This window comes from Mesoplodon densirostris, chromosome 8 (assembly GCF_025265405.1).
Source record: "Mesoplodon densirostris isolate mMesDen1 chromosome 8, mMesDen1 primary haplotype, whole genome shotgun sequence".
NCBI classification, from domain to species: domain Eukaryota; kingdom Metazoa; phylum Chordata; class Mammalia; order Artiodactyla; family Ziphiidae; genus Mesoplodon; species Mesoplodon densirostris.
This window is the reverse complement of record NC_082668.1, coordinates 39636470-39652847: the sequence shown is the minus strand read 5'-3', so window position 1 is coordinate 39652847 and position 16378 is coordinate 39636470. Positions and strand designations below refer to the sequence as shown.

The 16378-nt window shown below is 38.2% G+C and overlaps 1 protein-coding gene across 1 annotated transcript; it reads right to left on the bottom strand.

Moving 5' to 3' along the window:
- Positions 1–3324: 3324 nt before the first annotated feature.
- On the bottom strand, positions 3325–5329 carry C8H2orf66 (chromosome 8 C2orf66 homolog). Its single transcript, XM_060105943.1, has 3 exons — positions 5268–5329; positions 4550–4721; positions 3325–3504 (listed from the first exon to the last, which is right to left on the bottom strand). Exons 1-3 carry the CDS (start codon positions 5327–5329, stop codon positions 3325–3327), a joined length of 414 nt encoding a protein of 137 aa, XP_059961926.1.
- Positions 5330–16378: the final 11049 nt, after the last annotated feature.

Below are 16378 nucleotides of genomic sequence, written 5' to 3'. Positions count from 1 at the left end.
AATACCATCACTGATAAGAAACTCTAGTCTAGTGGAGTGTAGGCCTCCCATCAACAGCTACCTGCCAGTTGTGAGGAATTTTCCAGCAGAAGGATGCATGTCCTGCGCTGAGACTTTGCAAGCTCATAGCTAAAAGTCCCCTGTGGATGCCCTTCTTTTTCAGAGGCCTTAAAACTAATAAACATTCCCTTTGTGGAGGTCTTGACAACCAGAGCAGGAGTGGGGAAAGGGAAAGGGAAAGCCAGTCACTGGTACTTGAGTGGAACTGGACAGGGGTGAAGCACTCCCTACCACTCTACCATTTATCTGAACAGGCTTATTTTTATGAGGAATAGCTCATCAATAATTACTTATAGGACTTCCCTGGTGGCGCAGTGGTTAAGAATCTGCCTGCCAATGCAGGGGACATGGGTTTGAGCCCTGGTCCGGGAAGATCCCACATGCCACAGAACAACTAAGCCCATGCGCCACAACTACTGAGCCTGCGCTCTAGAGCCCGCGAGCCACAACTACTGAGCCTGCATGCCACAACTACTGAAGCCCACACACCTAGAGCCTGTGCTTCGCAACAAGAGAAGCCACTGCAATGAGAAGCCCGTGCACCGCAACTAGAGAAAGCCCACGCACAGCAACGAAGACCCAGTGCAGCCAAACATAAAATATAATGATAAATAATAATAACGTATCTTTTAAATGGTAAAACAAAAAAGTCTGGCATTAACTAGAAGCAGCTTCCATTACTGTGTGACTAATAGCAAAATAACACATATTTATGTCAATTCAGCAAGTATTTATTGAGTGCTTGCTACATGCAAGGCATTGTACTAGGTGCTGGAGAAATAAAAATGGCTTAGATATGATCTTGGCTCACAAATATCTCACAACCCTCCAGGGAAAACACTTATACAACTAATTATAATAGAACATATTGAACCAGATATAGAATCTGTTCTTGCATAAATATTTTATTTTTGATATTCAATATCAATCATCCACAAAAAAGCCACAGAAAACTATTTTGGAATGTACAGACTAGTGTTTTTAGGATTACAGTGTTTCCTTCTAGTACAGTGTTCCTTTTGCAGAAATCAGAGAAAATGATGCAGCTCTTCATAAAGAAAAGTAGCTATTTCAGATGAGAATATGAGAATCAGAATGATTCAGCCTCAGTTGGGGAGGGGTGGGTGGAGGAAGAGGGTTGGTTATGAAAGAAGGGAAATCCACCTGTTTCTCCTCTCCCTTCCTGAGGTTGTGTGTGGAAGAGCCAGAGGTGAGGCATGGCTAGGATAACTGGTGTAGCACACTGTCCACCTCTGAACATCGTGGCAGAGAACATCTCCCAGCGGCCCAAGAGACTCCTAAAATCCCACTTTTCTTTGCCTTCCATTTCAACTTAATTGTGGATATTCATCACTTACTCTCCCTTGATATGTAACTAAGACTGTGAGGTCTTTCAATAGCATATGCTGACCATGGGAATGCATCTTCCTTTTAGGAAGAAGATAAATTTAAAACCCAAATTCCTGTTACATATAATGAACTAAAGTAAAAATGAGCAATGTCCCTTTCAGATAAAAACAGATTGATAAAAGGTAAGAAACATAGAAGACAAGCTTAAAGGAAACATAATTTAGAAGATCATTTCTTTTGACTTTATGGTATTTCTGTAATCCTTGCAATATATGCCGTGCTCTATACTGGTATCTATGGTTATTGACTGGGGAAAAAAACCCATGCACATAAGCCACATATGTCCCCATGTAGAATAAAATGTAGAATAAAATCATTACAAATTTTAAAAAATGGAGGGAAAAAACACACAAAAGTTTAGCCATGATCATGAATCAATTTTTCTAATGAGAAGCTTCATCTGTAGTTTTTAAACCACCAGACATCTGAAAGAAAACATTATAACGAAGTGGAAAATGAAGATTATACGATTAACACAGAGACCCAAAGATCAATATAGTCTAGTGAAAACTCTTTTTGTCTTCATTTCCTAATGAGAATTGTTAGGAAAGGAGAGCTTGTATTTATGAAATATTCTCCAAATCAGAAACTTTGCTTCTTTTGCAAAGTTGAATAATTATTATATTACAATATCACTAACTGGGTGCTTTCTCTTTTTTCCTGCCCTTAAACATTTCCTTGTTTCATGCTCACACGAAAATATGTATTTGATGTTTTCTCTGATTCTTTTTATTAGAAATCCATATATGCAATTTATAGATGAATAAACTAAGGCTTACAAACAGCTTGTATGCAATACTGTCTCCTACTGAAATAGGTACTTGGTATTAATAATTATTCTCTGTTTTAGTGTCTGTTACCTTAGGGCCTGAGTGTGAAAAATAGTCAAGGGATCCTTCATGAATATACTTGTGTTTATTCTATTTTATTTTCTCATTGTAGGACAGTTCTCAAGTGCATATACCACATGGTAAATTGCATCCTCTTAAAATAACAATCATTATTTTAAAAAAATCATCACATTTAAAAGAGCTGATCATCAAAATCCTTTCACAATCACAATGAAGTGCAACAATGGTTTGCTTCCTCACAATTTCATCCATATGCCCATGAAAGAATGGGAGTAGATTTTAATTATGATTCAGTTCCCTTTATTATTCAGCCAAATGAAAAACTAACAGACTAGAATCATAGTATATTTTCTTTGACTGCACCATACCTGTTCCTTTTTAAATGGTAGGTATTTATTTGATAGGAATGCTAAAGTAATAAGAATAGTAAAATTCAAATCTTAGACATAAATTTCTAATTTTTTTCCTATGAAGTGCCATCTTTACTAATATTCTACCCTTTTCCCCCTCTAGGTAAGGAAGTTCAAGCTCAAATATATGCTTAATACTTTCTCCCAAAAGAAACCATTCTTTTAAATTTTTACTATCCATTTAATCCAACTGTACAGCTCAATATATTTCTTTACAGACGATTTTCCACATAATTTAGCTCTATGACCTGGTCTGAACAAAGATATAGGTATAAGTATGTGGTTTTTAATTATATTTCATATTCTATTGAGTGATAGTTCTACTATTTTAATATATCTCTCCCCAGAAAACTATACTTTAAAAATCTTAACTGTCATTTCTTTTTAAAACCAGTCTGTAAAATATATGGACCAAATCAGAGAATTAACAGTGATGCGTGTCATCAGAACTGAGCAGTTATTTACATGAGGAAATAAAATCATTTTTCAAATAAATATTTTCAAAACCTCTTTATGACTTTATGACTGAGTTGTATGTTTAGATAGATGCTGGGGATAAAGCGATAAGTTTTACCTGCACTCAGAAGAAACATTCAGGCTTTGAGGTAATTGGGGAAGGAGTTTTTCTGTTCTTCATAATCTGCAAATGCAGAAGCAATAAGTTCTGATTGGAAAGAGAGAGGTCCGGGATTCTCGTTCATGGAGGAAATATTTGAAAACATCCCAAGATCAGGACCTCTTCCTTTCAAATATGCCTGAAGGGTTCTGAAAAACTGAAGAGAGGAAGAAAATGTTCAATGTCATTTATCATTTAAACACTCCAAATACTCAAAGATGAGTATTTTTCCCCTCTCATTTTCCCCCCAAATTGACTTTAGAGCTAACGCAGGAGGCAGGAGGTGGAAAACTCAGAAACACAAGCTGTGGCTCCTTCTCCCCTTCCCCCTCCTTTCTACCTGACATTTCAATTCTAAACAAAGATAATTCACCATTCTTGAATATCAATTATTTAACAGCCCACAGTGAGAAGATTCGTTGCCCATCTCTGAGTACTGAAGTCAGAGATGAAACTGAACTCCACGGTGATCAGATCTCAGGTGTCTCCTCTCCGATTGATGGTGAGATAGATCCCAGTCACTTCAGACGTGGGGTTTTCAGCTGTGTATTCTGCGAATACATAGAAGCTGTGCAAAGTGCTATTTGATTGTTTTAATCCTATATTGTTATATTTCACATCATTTTCTTTAGAAAAACTATATTTTGAAATCGTAATGTCATCATGTTTACTGTATTTGGCATATTTTTAAAAGAGAATTTTTACTGGTATTTTGAATTCTATTTCCTAGATAACGTTATGTTGAAAATAATGCCTAGCAAATCGAAAAGAATGCAGGTCGACTTTCAGTTTTTGCAATGGAGCTTTGCAAGTATTGGTTATGTGAGAATCTGTTTTGTTATCAGTTCAACCTAAGCTGTGCAAAACGTAATTCCCTGTTACGCTCTTGATTCTGTATATATCAATATATTAGAAATTAAGGCTATGAAGTCAATGAGTATATAATATTTACAAATGTAATGTGCTATGTGCGTTTAAGATCATTTCTAAATATAAATTTGTTTCTCCATACAGAAACAAGTGTAAATTGGCTAGAACACCGGCCACTAGGCTAGCAAAATTCTTCTCTGGTCCTGTTGGGGAATCTGCTCAGCCCTTGGCAGCCTCCTCTCCACCGTGCTCTAGCAGAGTGCAGTGTGCATAACTCCAGGGAGGTGCCAATTTCACCCTGCAGCCTGGCATGTCCCAGTGGCTATTCTTACCAGATCTCGGTTTCTAGGATTGTTGAAGGGCTTCCATTTTTCTTCATTTCTCAACATGGCTCCATGTGCAAGGCCAAGTAGCACCAGGGCAACAGCCAGCAGCAGGAGTCCTTTGGGCATTGTGGAAGGAAGCTGAGTGAAAGGAAGGATCAGGGAAATGTCAATGGCCAGAGAGAGAGAGATTGAAGGAGGGAGAGAGAGGAGAAGGGAGGGCAAAAGTAGAAAAGAGAAAGAGGAAACATTTTTAAAGGGAGACAAGGAAGAAGAAATAGTATACTGGTTCACCTGAATTTTGCAGCCCTCTTTTTTTCCAAATTCATTTCTTAATGAACTCCCCTACAACCAATTATTAGCTTAAAGGAGTCCATGATAAGGAGAATGTTATACAGTGATAAACAAAGCAATTATGAATACAACCTAGAAAGTGAATATGCCTTTTCACCTGAAAAAAATTGCACTTTGTTGTCTCCAAAGAAACTGCAATTCTTAACAATAACGAAAAAACAACCAACCTTAAATTACTTTAAGTGTTAAGACAGCAGTCTTAAAAAAAAAAAAAGAAAAGAGAAAAGAAAAAAATATACACCCTGAACTGAAAGATGCACCTTACACACAGGTCTGAGACAGACACACACCACACCAGTGTAAGTAGAGATTGTATCCCACCCCAAGGTGTGAAATGGAAATGAAACACACAGAAAGAGCTAATAAAGCTTACCAGGAGTTTGGTTTTGCCTGGCCCTGGTTGTTTACCCTGCCTACAATCTGCAAGGCATTCATGGCTACTTATAACCAGTGGATTGGCTGCAGGTGGGAGTCATTGATGTGAGCGGGGGGGGGGGGGGGGCTCAAAAATAATGATTCCATTTTCATCCACAGCACAAAGACCCTTGAGAATCACATCTTCAGGCTTCTTCAGGGTTAACAGTGAAGCTATTTGTCCTAAATACAGCAGACTCTCCTCCATCCACTGAACATTTCATTTGGATGTTATAGAACACACAAGGCACTTCCACACAGCAAAATGGCTTTCTCCTTTTTCACTTTTGAGAGAAGGTGTATACACAGCACCTGGGACTATGATAATGATTATCCCACCTAATAGAACGCTCTTTTGGAGCTATCAGCCTTTCAAATTAATCACATTTTTTAAACAGAAAATTCTATTGCAAGAGACAAAATTGCTCTTTGTGACCCATACCTTATATTTCTTCTTAGAATCTCAAGAAGTTTTACAAGTTTTAAATAGTGGTATGGTTGATCATAATACCCTTTCAAAATAGAGCAAAAAGATAGCACATGTTTTGTGGAAAAAAGAAAAATTACCTTACCTATAGCATCCCCTTGCTAAATAAATGCCATCCGCAGAAAATGGTAGGGTTGAGAAATTGGACTTGATGAACTGAAGTTGCTTTGGTTCCAATAATTCAGAACAATCCAGAACAAGCTCTTTGTTGCGAAGGCTAGTAATCTGGACCAGAAATTAAAATACCTGGCTACAATCTCAGTCTTGCCATTTTGACCTTGGGAGGGTCATTGTGACCTTCATTTATTCACGCCTTTGTTTATTCAACAAACTTTTACTGAGTGCCTACTATGTGCCAGGCACTGCATAAGGCTTTGGGGATAAAATAGTAAGAATAATAGATTCCCTACCCTCATGGAATTTACAGAGTAGTGGGCAAGACAGACATTAATCAAACCATTATATAACAAAGTGTATAAATATCAATGATGATAATTTCTATTGAGATTATGGCACCATGACAGGGTAGAACAGGTGGATTCGAGGCAGTCTCAGGGATCAGGTAAGGCTTCTGTGAAGAAGTGACCTTATATCTGGCAGATGAGTAGAGTTACCTAGGCAACCTAGGGAGGACTGAGGGAGATGAGTTTCAGACAAGGTGAACAACTGTACTAGACCTTGTGGCTGGAAGGAACATGGCAAATTAATGCAACTGAAATTAAGTCAGTATCTGAGGAGTATAAGCAGCAAGGTGGGGGGCTGATGCAATTTGGGCCTTTAGAGGTAGTCAGATTATGATCTTTCTGCTGCAAACAATGCTAACTGATTGAAAAGTTTTAAGCATCCAAGTGACTTGATAACAGACTTGCAATTTTAAAAAGCTATTCTGGTTGCACGGTGGAGGACAGACTGAGCTAGGAAAGAGGGAGACCAGTTAGGTGGCTACTTCAATAGTCCAGGCAGGACAAGATGTTAACTTGCATTAGGGTGGTAGCACAGATGCAGAGTTGTGGATGGATCTGAGAGATATTTAGAAGGTACTGATAAGGTACTGGATACTATGGGAGGCAGAGCTAAGGGGAAGAGAGTTTCAAGGCCAATCCCTAGGTCTCAGGATTATGCAGCTGAGCAGACTACAGTGCCATTAGCTGACATATCAAACACCGGCATGAGGAGATGAGGCTCATGAGTTCCAGGTGGGACACGTTGAATTTGAGGAGCCTTGGAGATCTCCAAGTGGGGATGGGGAGTATACAATTGGATACACAGGCCTGAAGCTCAGAGGAGAGGTCTGGAAAGGAGATGTAGCTATGGGAGTTGTAAATATGGCATGTAAAGGATGAGATTACCTCAGTGAAGATTAGGAAATGAAAAGAAAAGGTGACGTAGGACTTGAGCTTTGAGAAATTTTAACATGAACCAGCCCTATACAAGAATCTATATGAAGGAGACCCTGGAGGTAGGGGGAAAACCAGGAGAGGATGGGAGCAAGAGAAGAAAATGTTTCAAGAAGGGACAAATTGGGTAAATGAGGACTTTAAAGGATCCATAGAGCATTAGAGATGTTTGGGTAGATGGAGGTGAAGGTCAGATTAGAAGGGAGTCCATGGACAGGAAAGAGAGAATGAATCCATCAAGCTCTTGAGAAGTTTACGTGTGTGTGTGTGTGTGTGTGTGTGTGTGTGTGTGTGTGTGTGAGAGAGAGAGAGAGAGAGAGAGAGAGAGAGAGAGAGAGAGAGAGAGAGGGAGGGGAGAGAGAGGCAGTACCTGGAGGGGGAAATAGAAATAAGAGAAGGTGTTGATTTTATTGTTAAGACTTGAGTCTGTTTAAATGTCAGTGGTCAAGTGAGTAAATGAATACCCTGGAATTTCATTACATCAACTCTCCTTAAAACTCCAGGACTTTGGTATGGTTTTCCGGGCAGAAACAGAGACACAGATGTAGAGAACAAACGTATGGACACCAAGGGGGGAAAGTGGGGTGGTGGGGGTGGTTGGAGGAATTGGGAGATTGGGATTGACATGTACACACTGATGTGTATAAAATGGATAACTAATAAGAACCTGCCGTATAAAAAAAATGCATAAAATAAAATTAAAAAATTAAAAAAAACAAAAACAAACACTCCAGGACTTTGAAGTTAAAGCAGCTAATAATATTGAAGTATTAAGTGTTGAGATTATTAACACTGTAAACTCCTTAAACAGTGCTCACCTTTATGTTCCCCCAGTACCAGCATTGAGCCCAATGCACAGACAATGAACTTTGTAAATGGGAAAGGCTGAATAAGTCAGAAAAGATTTGCATAACCATTTACCCATGAATAATTTCTAACTTTAGACCCATTTGTATAAAACCGTAGCTCATTTGTTCTAAGAGCTCCCCATTTAAGAAATATTTAGTTTCTCAAAAGAGCAATGGACTAAAAGTAACACACACATATTGTCATCTTGTTCACTAAGACTGGAGTTTTCCTGATTGTTAAAAGAAGTTATATATTTAAATAAAACTATTTTAAATTCTTGTAATTGTTTCTTAATTTCAAATCTCTGTCTTAAAAGGCAAAAGCTGATGACATATTTTTTAGAATGTATCAACACAGCACTAAGTAGGTATTTTGCAATTATTCAGTTGATAAATTCAATCAAAAGAGAGGAAAAAACCCCAGGAGAGTTCGGGTTCCCAAACCATTAATTTCTAGTCTAAATTGTCCCACTTGGCCTCTTCATTAAGTAGAGTGTGTGTAAAAGTAGCAGTTGGGATATTCAGCCTTCCACACCTAGATGCATCTGAATGAAGATATTTGCTGGCATTTCTCAACCAGAAATTAAGAGGAAAATAGAGTACTCAGCACAGGGCTTCCACATAAAAGAAATCCAATAAATATGTAGTGACTGAATCACAAACTTAATTAGATTATAAATTCAAACATAATGGTAGAACTACCATATGACCCAGAAATCCCACTACTGGGCATATACCCTGCAAAAACCATAACTCAAAAAGAGTCATGGGGCTTCCCTGGTGGCACAGTGGTTGAGAGTCCGCCTGCCGATGCAGGGGACACGGGTTCGTGCCCCGGTCCGGGAGGATCCCGCGTGCCGCGGAGCGGCTGGGCCCGTGAGCCATGGCCGCTGAGCCTGCGCGTCTGGAACCTGTGCTCCGCAACGGGGGAGACCACAACAGTGAGAGGCCTGCGTACCAAAAAAAAAAAAAAAAAAAAAAAAAAGAGTCATGTACCACAATGTTCACTGCAGCTCTATTTACAATAGCTAGGACATGGAAGCAACCTAAGTGTCCATCGACAGATGAATGGATAAAGAAGATGTGGCACATATATACAATGGAATATTACTCAGCCATAAAAAGAAACGAAACTGAGTTATTTGTAAGTGAGGTGGACGGACCTAGAGTCTGTCACACAGAGTGAAGTAAGTCAGAAAAAGAAAAACAAATATCGTATGCTAACGCATATATATGGAATCTAAAAAAAAAGGTTCTGAAGAACCTAGGGGCAGGACAGGAATAAAGATGCAGACGTAGAGAATGGATTTGAGGACATGGGGAGGGGAAAGGGTAAACTGGGTGAAGTGAGTGAGAGCGTGGCATGGACATACATACACTACCAAATGTAAAACAGATAGGTAGTGGGAAGCAGCCTCATAGCACAGAGAGATCAACTCAGTGCTTTGTGACCACCTAGAGGGGTGGGATAGGGAGGGTGGGAGGGAGGAAGGTGCAAGAGGGAAGAGGTACGGGGATATATGTATATGTATAGATGATTCACTTTGTTATAAAGCAGAAACTAACACACCATTGTAAAGCAATTATACTCCAATAAAGATGTTAAAATAAATAAATTCAAACATAATGGTAAAGATGAGGAGAGGAATAAAGAGGATATTGTGGCAGGCACAGATGAATTTTAAAACTATTGGACTGTTGGACTCTATAACCTATCCAAACCCTTCTTGTCCTTATTAGGAAAAAAAAAAGACAGAGCTGGTATAGCTATTTAGCTGTATCATGAACAGGAACGAGAATTTTACCTCCTTTTTCTTCCCTCTGGTCTGAGTAAGGGAAAGGGAAAATTACTATTTATAGACTGCTTCCTCAGTGATGACGAGAACTTCAGAGATAACAGAAAAGTTGCTTACATGACTAATAGAGTATGCGAGGCAGCTTTCTGCTCACAGCAATCGTAACTGCTTTTTGTGGCAGTGGGCAGATTTCAGTGTGAAAATAGACTCAAGAGAAGAGGGGAAAAAGGGATAAGGCTCTTGCCAAGCATAGAACAGAAGCAAAGAGAACCCACTGTGACCTCGATGGATGGGAGAGGCTCACCCCTCATATCCTGGGGCCACATAAAGTTTCCAGATCCTGTGAGACCCTGGGGAGGTGAGGGAAGGTCCAGAAACTGCTGAAATTGGATCTTTGCTCCCCAACCCCATTCGGAAAGGGGCTTAGAGCAGACAAGTTGGTTTTAAAAAACCCATGACATTCTCTAACACCTCCACAATACAGCTGACTGTTTGTTCCTTTCGGCAGTATCAGTACAGGGTAAGTACCTCTGACTGTAGAGACCTGACCCTCAGAATTCTCTAGCTGTTTACTATGGAAAAATCTGTTTTATTCTTTGCTATCCTCTATTTTGTTTAAAAAATGTGAAAGGAGTATTTTGAAGAGAAAAAGAGATCTTCCTCCAAAAACATTTTACAGCTGTTTAGGGCCAGGGTGTGTGCCAATCCTAGAAGCCAAGGCCAAGTGGGGTGGTCATCCTTTCCTGAGGGCATTTGCTTTCAAGCCCAGCTTGGTCTCAAGGCCTCTGCTTTTGTCAGGTCTCTCTGTTATCATCAGCTGGGGCTTCAGCAGTGGCCTCCCTTCTTCCCAAGGTCCCTCCCCTGGTTGGTCTTCCTCCCTGCCACCGGCCTTCCTGAAACACAAACACCATGGGCTAGTTAGAGAGGGACAGCCAGCACATATCTTTCAATGCTGCCCCAAGTTCCAGCTATTTCTCCTGCAACTAAGATGAAGGAGTAGGGGCAACAAAAGGTAGACATGATGACAATCATGCTTGATCTGAAACCAGCTGGGAGACACAGAGCAAGAAAAGGGACATGTAGATTCACAAGGTGACTGAAGTATCAACCAAACTCTCTCAGCCTGAGTTTGAGAACCAGGTCCCCAAACCCTTGCCACCTCAGGCCACATTGGTGTCTCCAAAGTCATAAATAAGTTAAGGATTTTTCCTAAAATATAAAAGTTTAAATCATTTCTTATGATTTTGCAAAAAGCTTTTCAGCTGGCAGTATGTTTTTGTAGCAGAGAGCCTGAGGTAGTTGGTAGCAAGTTTGTTTTTGCAACTGACCCTGGTGGAGAGACAACAGAATAAAAAGGTCACACAGCTCAAAAAAAAAGCTTACTAGCATCACATCCACCTCTAGTGGCTTCAGGATGCCCATAAGATAAAGTCTAAGCTCTTGACTGTGATGTAAAGACCCTCAATATGACCCAGTCCTACCATTCAAGCCATTTGACCTCTCTAATGAACACTACCCACACATATACCTCAGTACCTTTGAACACGCTGTTGCTTCTGCCTGGAATGCCTTCTCTAATCCTTGTGTGTTCTCAGAACTTCTCCCTGTCCTTCAAGGCCCACCTCAAATGTCACATCTTCTGAGAAAAAGAAACCACGTAGTTACTTCAACAGCTTTTACCTTGCTGAATTTGGATGATGATATTTGCTTCCACATGTCTCACTGTTCCAATGTGAGTTCCTTAAAGTTGGCATCATGTCTTTTTTATCATTAATTCTTCAGGGTTTGGCATAAGGCCTGGCACAGAATAGGCCAGCATATCACAAATGCTTATAGAATTAATCATTCTTTAGGTAAAACTTGAGTTCAGATTCTTGCAATTTTCTTTGGAAATTTGAGCCTTGTTACATTTCTATTTTGTACTGTTCATCTAAAGATTTACATAATGCCATATTTTAATAAGGAGGGAAGAGATAACTGTAGGTAGGCAATAAATATTTTTTTGATTTGACTTGAATATTCAGTGGACTAGTAAAGTGTAAATTAACATTCAGTCTAGCTGTTGCACACAAACCAACAGAGACTGGAGTGTGGCACTTTTATGACCACACACGCCTTTCTATTTAAATTGTTCTGGAGCTGAGGCCACAAGCTAAGGAATGTGGGCAGCCACCAGATGCTGGAGAAGGAAAGGAACAGATTCTTCCCTAGAGTCTCCAGAAGGAGCATGGCCTTGTCCACACCTTGATTTTGGCTCAGTGGTACTGATTTCAGACTTTTGGCCTCCAGAACTGTGACAGAGTAACTTTCTGTTGTTTTAAGCCACCCACGTTTTGGTAATTTTTTACAGTAGCCATTGGAAACTAAGACAAGGAATGTCAAGATGTCAGGCCAATCACAAAGGAGAAAGACCCATAACTCGCCACAACTGCTTTAGCCTCTACTGAATACATTGCACCATGGAGAGACCTAGAAGCTGTCTCTCTTCCCTTTTAAGAAAGGTGAAGCTTCATCTGTCTTCCAGTTCACAATACAAAATGGATTTGGGTTGAAATGTCTATTATGAACCTGAGGTTCTACATGAGGAAAACTATACTATAAAATGTCTTTTTGACATGAAAGGGATGAGAAAAGTTTCCATCTTAGACTCTTGAATTAGATAAGACCCCACCCCTGAGGTACATAAGTTTGTAATGGACCTCATATTTTAACCCATTGATAAAATTATTTAAACACCTGGAAGAAACACCATTCTTAAAATATAACCTAAATTTCCAGGTACATATTTTGCATGATAAAGGGAGTAGTTTCAGAAAAGGGGAAAAATTGAGGACAATTCAGATGGGTATTTCTTTGGATATTTTGGGGCATAATGGGCAAATGATTCCTTTTCTTAGTGCTATTCATCAATTGTGAGCTCTGAAATAGAACCAGTGAGTTTTTATTTTTAAAAAATCAACAAACCCCTCTCCCTAAAACAATCCCCCCCCCACCAAATCGATGATTACTTCCTAGTATTCTGGGAGCTCTTTTGTTCTCTAGGTACATAAAAGTGTTATACAATTATTTTAAACAGAATAAAATAAATAGCAGACCTTTACTCTTCAAAAGTGCATTCTGTAAGTCTAGCCCTGGGGAAACTCCCAAGAAATCTCAGCAGCAGAGATGATGTCATCTTAACCCTCCAACAATAATGTGCTTCCAAGTGGCAGTGAGGAAGTTCTAGGTTTCTGCTAAAAATACTACCTCCTGACTTCCGTCTTTAAAAATTCTACTTCTAAAAATTGGGTAATTTGAGGTTTTATGATTGAGTTGTAGAAGTATTTTATATATTCTGAAAACAAATCCTTTATAGAAATATGTTTCTCTGTCTGTGGTTTGCCTGTATACTTTCTTAATGACGTCTTTTGATGAGCAGTCTTTAATTATGATGAACTATTATTTAACAATTTTTTTTTTTTGGCTGCGTTGGGTCTTCATTGCTGCACGCGGGCTTTCTCTAGTTGTGGAGAGCAGGGGCTACTCTTAGTTGCTGTGCATGGGCTTCTCATTGTGGTGGCTTCTCTTGTCATGGAGCACGGGCTCTAGGTGCGTGGGCTTCAGTAGTTGCAGCACATGGGCTCAGTAGCTGTGGTGCACGGGCTTAGTTGCTCCATGGCATGTGGGATCTTCTCAGAACAGGGATCAAACTTGTGTCCTCTGAATTGGCAGGTGGATTCTTAACCACTGCACCACCAGGGAAGTCCCCTATAACAATTTTTAAATTGTCGTTGCTTTCTTTAACCTAACTATGCACATTTGCCTACCATCACATCTCAAAGTTTTCTCCTATATTTTCTTCTAGAAGCTTTATAGTTTAGCTTTTACATTTAGGTTTATGATTCATCTCGTTAGTTTTGTATATGATGTGAGGAAGGGTCCAGGCTTATTTTTTTTTTCCATATAAGTATCCAGTTACTCCAGAACTGTATGTTGAAAAGATTTTCTTTTCCCACTGGAATGTTTTGGCACCTTTGTCAATAATCGATTGACCATAAACACGTGGGTTTATTTTTGAACTCTTTGTTCTGTTCCACTGATGTACTTACCACTTATCTATCCTTTTGCCAGTATCATACTGCCTTGATTACCGTAGCTTTATAGTAAGTCTTGAAGTCACGTATTGGTGTGATTCTTTTCCAAAATTGTTGTGACTATTTGAAATTGTTTGCTTTTCTATATCCATTTTAGAATCAGCTTGTAGAATTTTAGAAAAATAGCCTGCTGGAATTTTTATTGAGATTGCATTTAATGTTATGTATCATTTTGGAGAAAAATGACATCTTAAAAATAGTGAGTCTTCCAATCAATGAATATTATCTCTCTTTATCTTAGGGCTTTAAATTTTTCTCTAAGCAATATTTTGTAGTTTTTGGTGGAGAGACCTTGTACATATTTTTATTTATTCCTAAGTATCTTATAAATGGCATTTTATAAAAATTATTTTACAGTTGTTTGATATTTGAATATGGAAAATATTTTTTGTATATTGACCTTAAATTCTGTGACCATACCAGTCCTAGTAGTTGATTTATATATTCCTGAGGGCTTTTATAAATTACTGGGTTTGATTTGCTGGTATTTCATTAAGAACTTTCACATTTATGTTAACAAGGAATGTTGGTCAGTAACTTTTTGTCATTTCTTTGTCACGCTTTGATATCAGGCTATGCTTGCCTCATAACATGATTTGGGAAGTGGTGCCTCCTCTTTTATTTTCCAAAAGAGTTGTCAACATTGGTGTTACCCAATGTTCAACAGAATTAAAACTTCAATACAATTCACCACTGAAATCAACTGGGCCTGGAGTTTTCTTTGTGGGAAGCTTTAATTTTTCTAAGTCAGGTTTATTAGCATGTAACTTATATATCCTTTTAGTAAAAAGTTCCACACATTTTGTATAGCTATGTAACCACCATCACAATCAAGATTTAGAACATTTCCATCACCCCCAAAATTACCCTCAAGCCCCTTTGGAGTCAGTTCCCCTGTAATCACTCTTATGTTTTCTGTCACTACAGTTTTTCCTTTTTCTCTCATATAAGTAGAATCACACAATATGGCATGTTAGCATACTGAACTTAAGAGTCATCAATATTATTTCACATATCAGCTGTTCACTTCTTTTTACTTCCCAAGTAATATTCTATTTTATGGATGTGCCACAAATTTTCTATCCATGCACCAGTTGACAGACACTTGGTTTGCTTCCAGCTTGGGGAAATTATTAACAAAGTTGCTATAAATATCTACATATAGGTCTTTGTTTTGACATAGGTTTTCATTTCTTTTGAGTAAACATATGGAAGTGGTATTGCTGGTTCATATGCTAAAGGTATGTTTCACTTTCTAAGAAACTGCCACTGTTTTCTAAAGTGACATTCTCTTTTGCATTCCCACCAGCAATGTATGAGAATTCTAGTTGCTTCAAATCTTTACCAGCATGATTGCCAGTTTTTGAAAATTTTTATTTTAGGCATTGTGGTTATAATTAGCATTTTTCTAGTGACTATGTTGGGCATCTTTTCATGCACTTAGTTTGTCATCCATGTATCTTCTCTGGTGAAGTGTTTAAGTATTTTGCTCATTATAAATTTAGTTGTTTTCTTGTTGGTGAATTTTGAAAATTCTTTATATATATTTTACATACAAGTTCTTTATCAGATGTATGTTTGGTTTTCTCTCACTTGCGAATTGTGTTTTCATTTTCTTAACACTGTTTTTGAACAGTGTTGAAGTTTTTATTTTTGGTGAAGTCTAATTCATCAATTTTTGTCTTTTATGATTTGGGCTTTAAAAATATTTAAAAATTTCTATTTTAATTTCTCTATTGACATTCTAGCTATACCTCTTTGAATTATTATTTTAATGGTTGCTTTAGGGATTATAATATGTAATCTTACACATAGGGAACCACAGGTAATACTACTTTCAAATTAGCTGGGGTCAATTGTAAAAAGAACAACTTCAATTATTTCTGAAAGTTTTTCTAAATGTTTTAATCTATTTAGTAAATATAATAACTGGACCATAATTAAAATTTCTGTTATATAAAACTCCAATATATACAAAAGTAAGGAGAAAAGAATAATGCAAGTCCGCGTACTTACCACTCAGCTTCAGCAATTATCAACACATAGGCAATTTTGTTACAGACATAATTTTTGTTGTTGTTAAATCAGGTTTTGAATTATCTTGGGTCACTGTTATGATTACTCATTTGAAAAAATATTTAACAAATTTCTACCATGTAAAATATGCATTGCTAAGTGTGGGACTACAAATAGGTGTATGGAAAGGGACACGATCCCTGCCTGCTAGGAACAAACAATCTATATGGAGAAACAGCATGGTGTGGTGGAGTTTCAGAACCAAATTTAACCATGTTCAAAACTGGACTCTGCCATTCTCCTGGGCAAATATTATTTAATCTCTCTGCACCTCAATTTCCTCATCTGTGAAGTAATCCTACTTTGCAGTGTTGTTGTAAGATTTAGAAATGA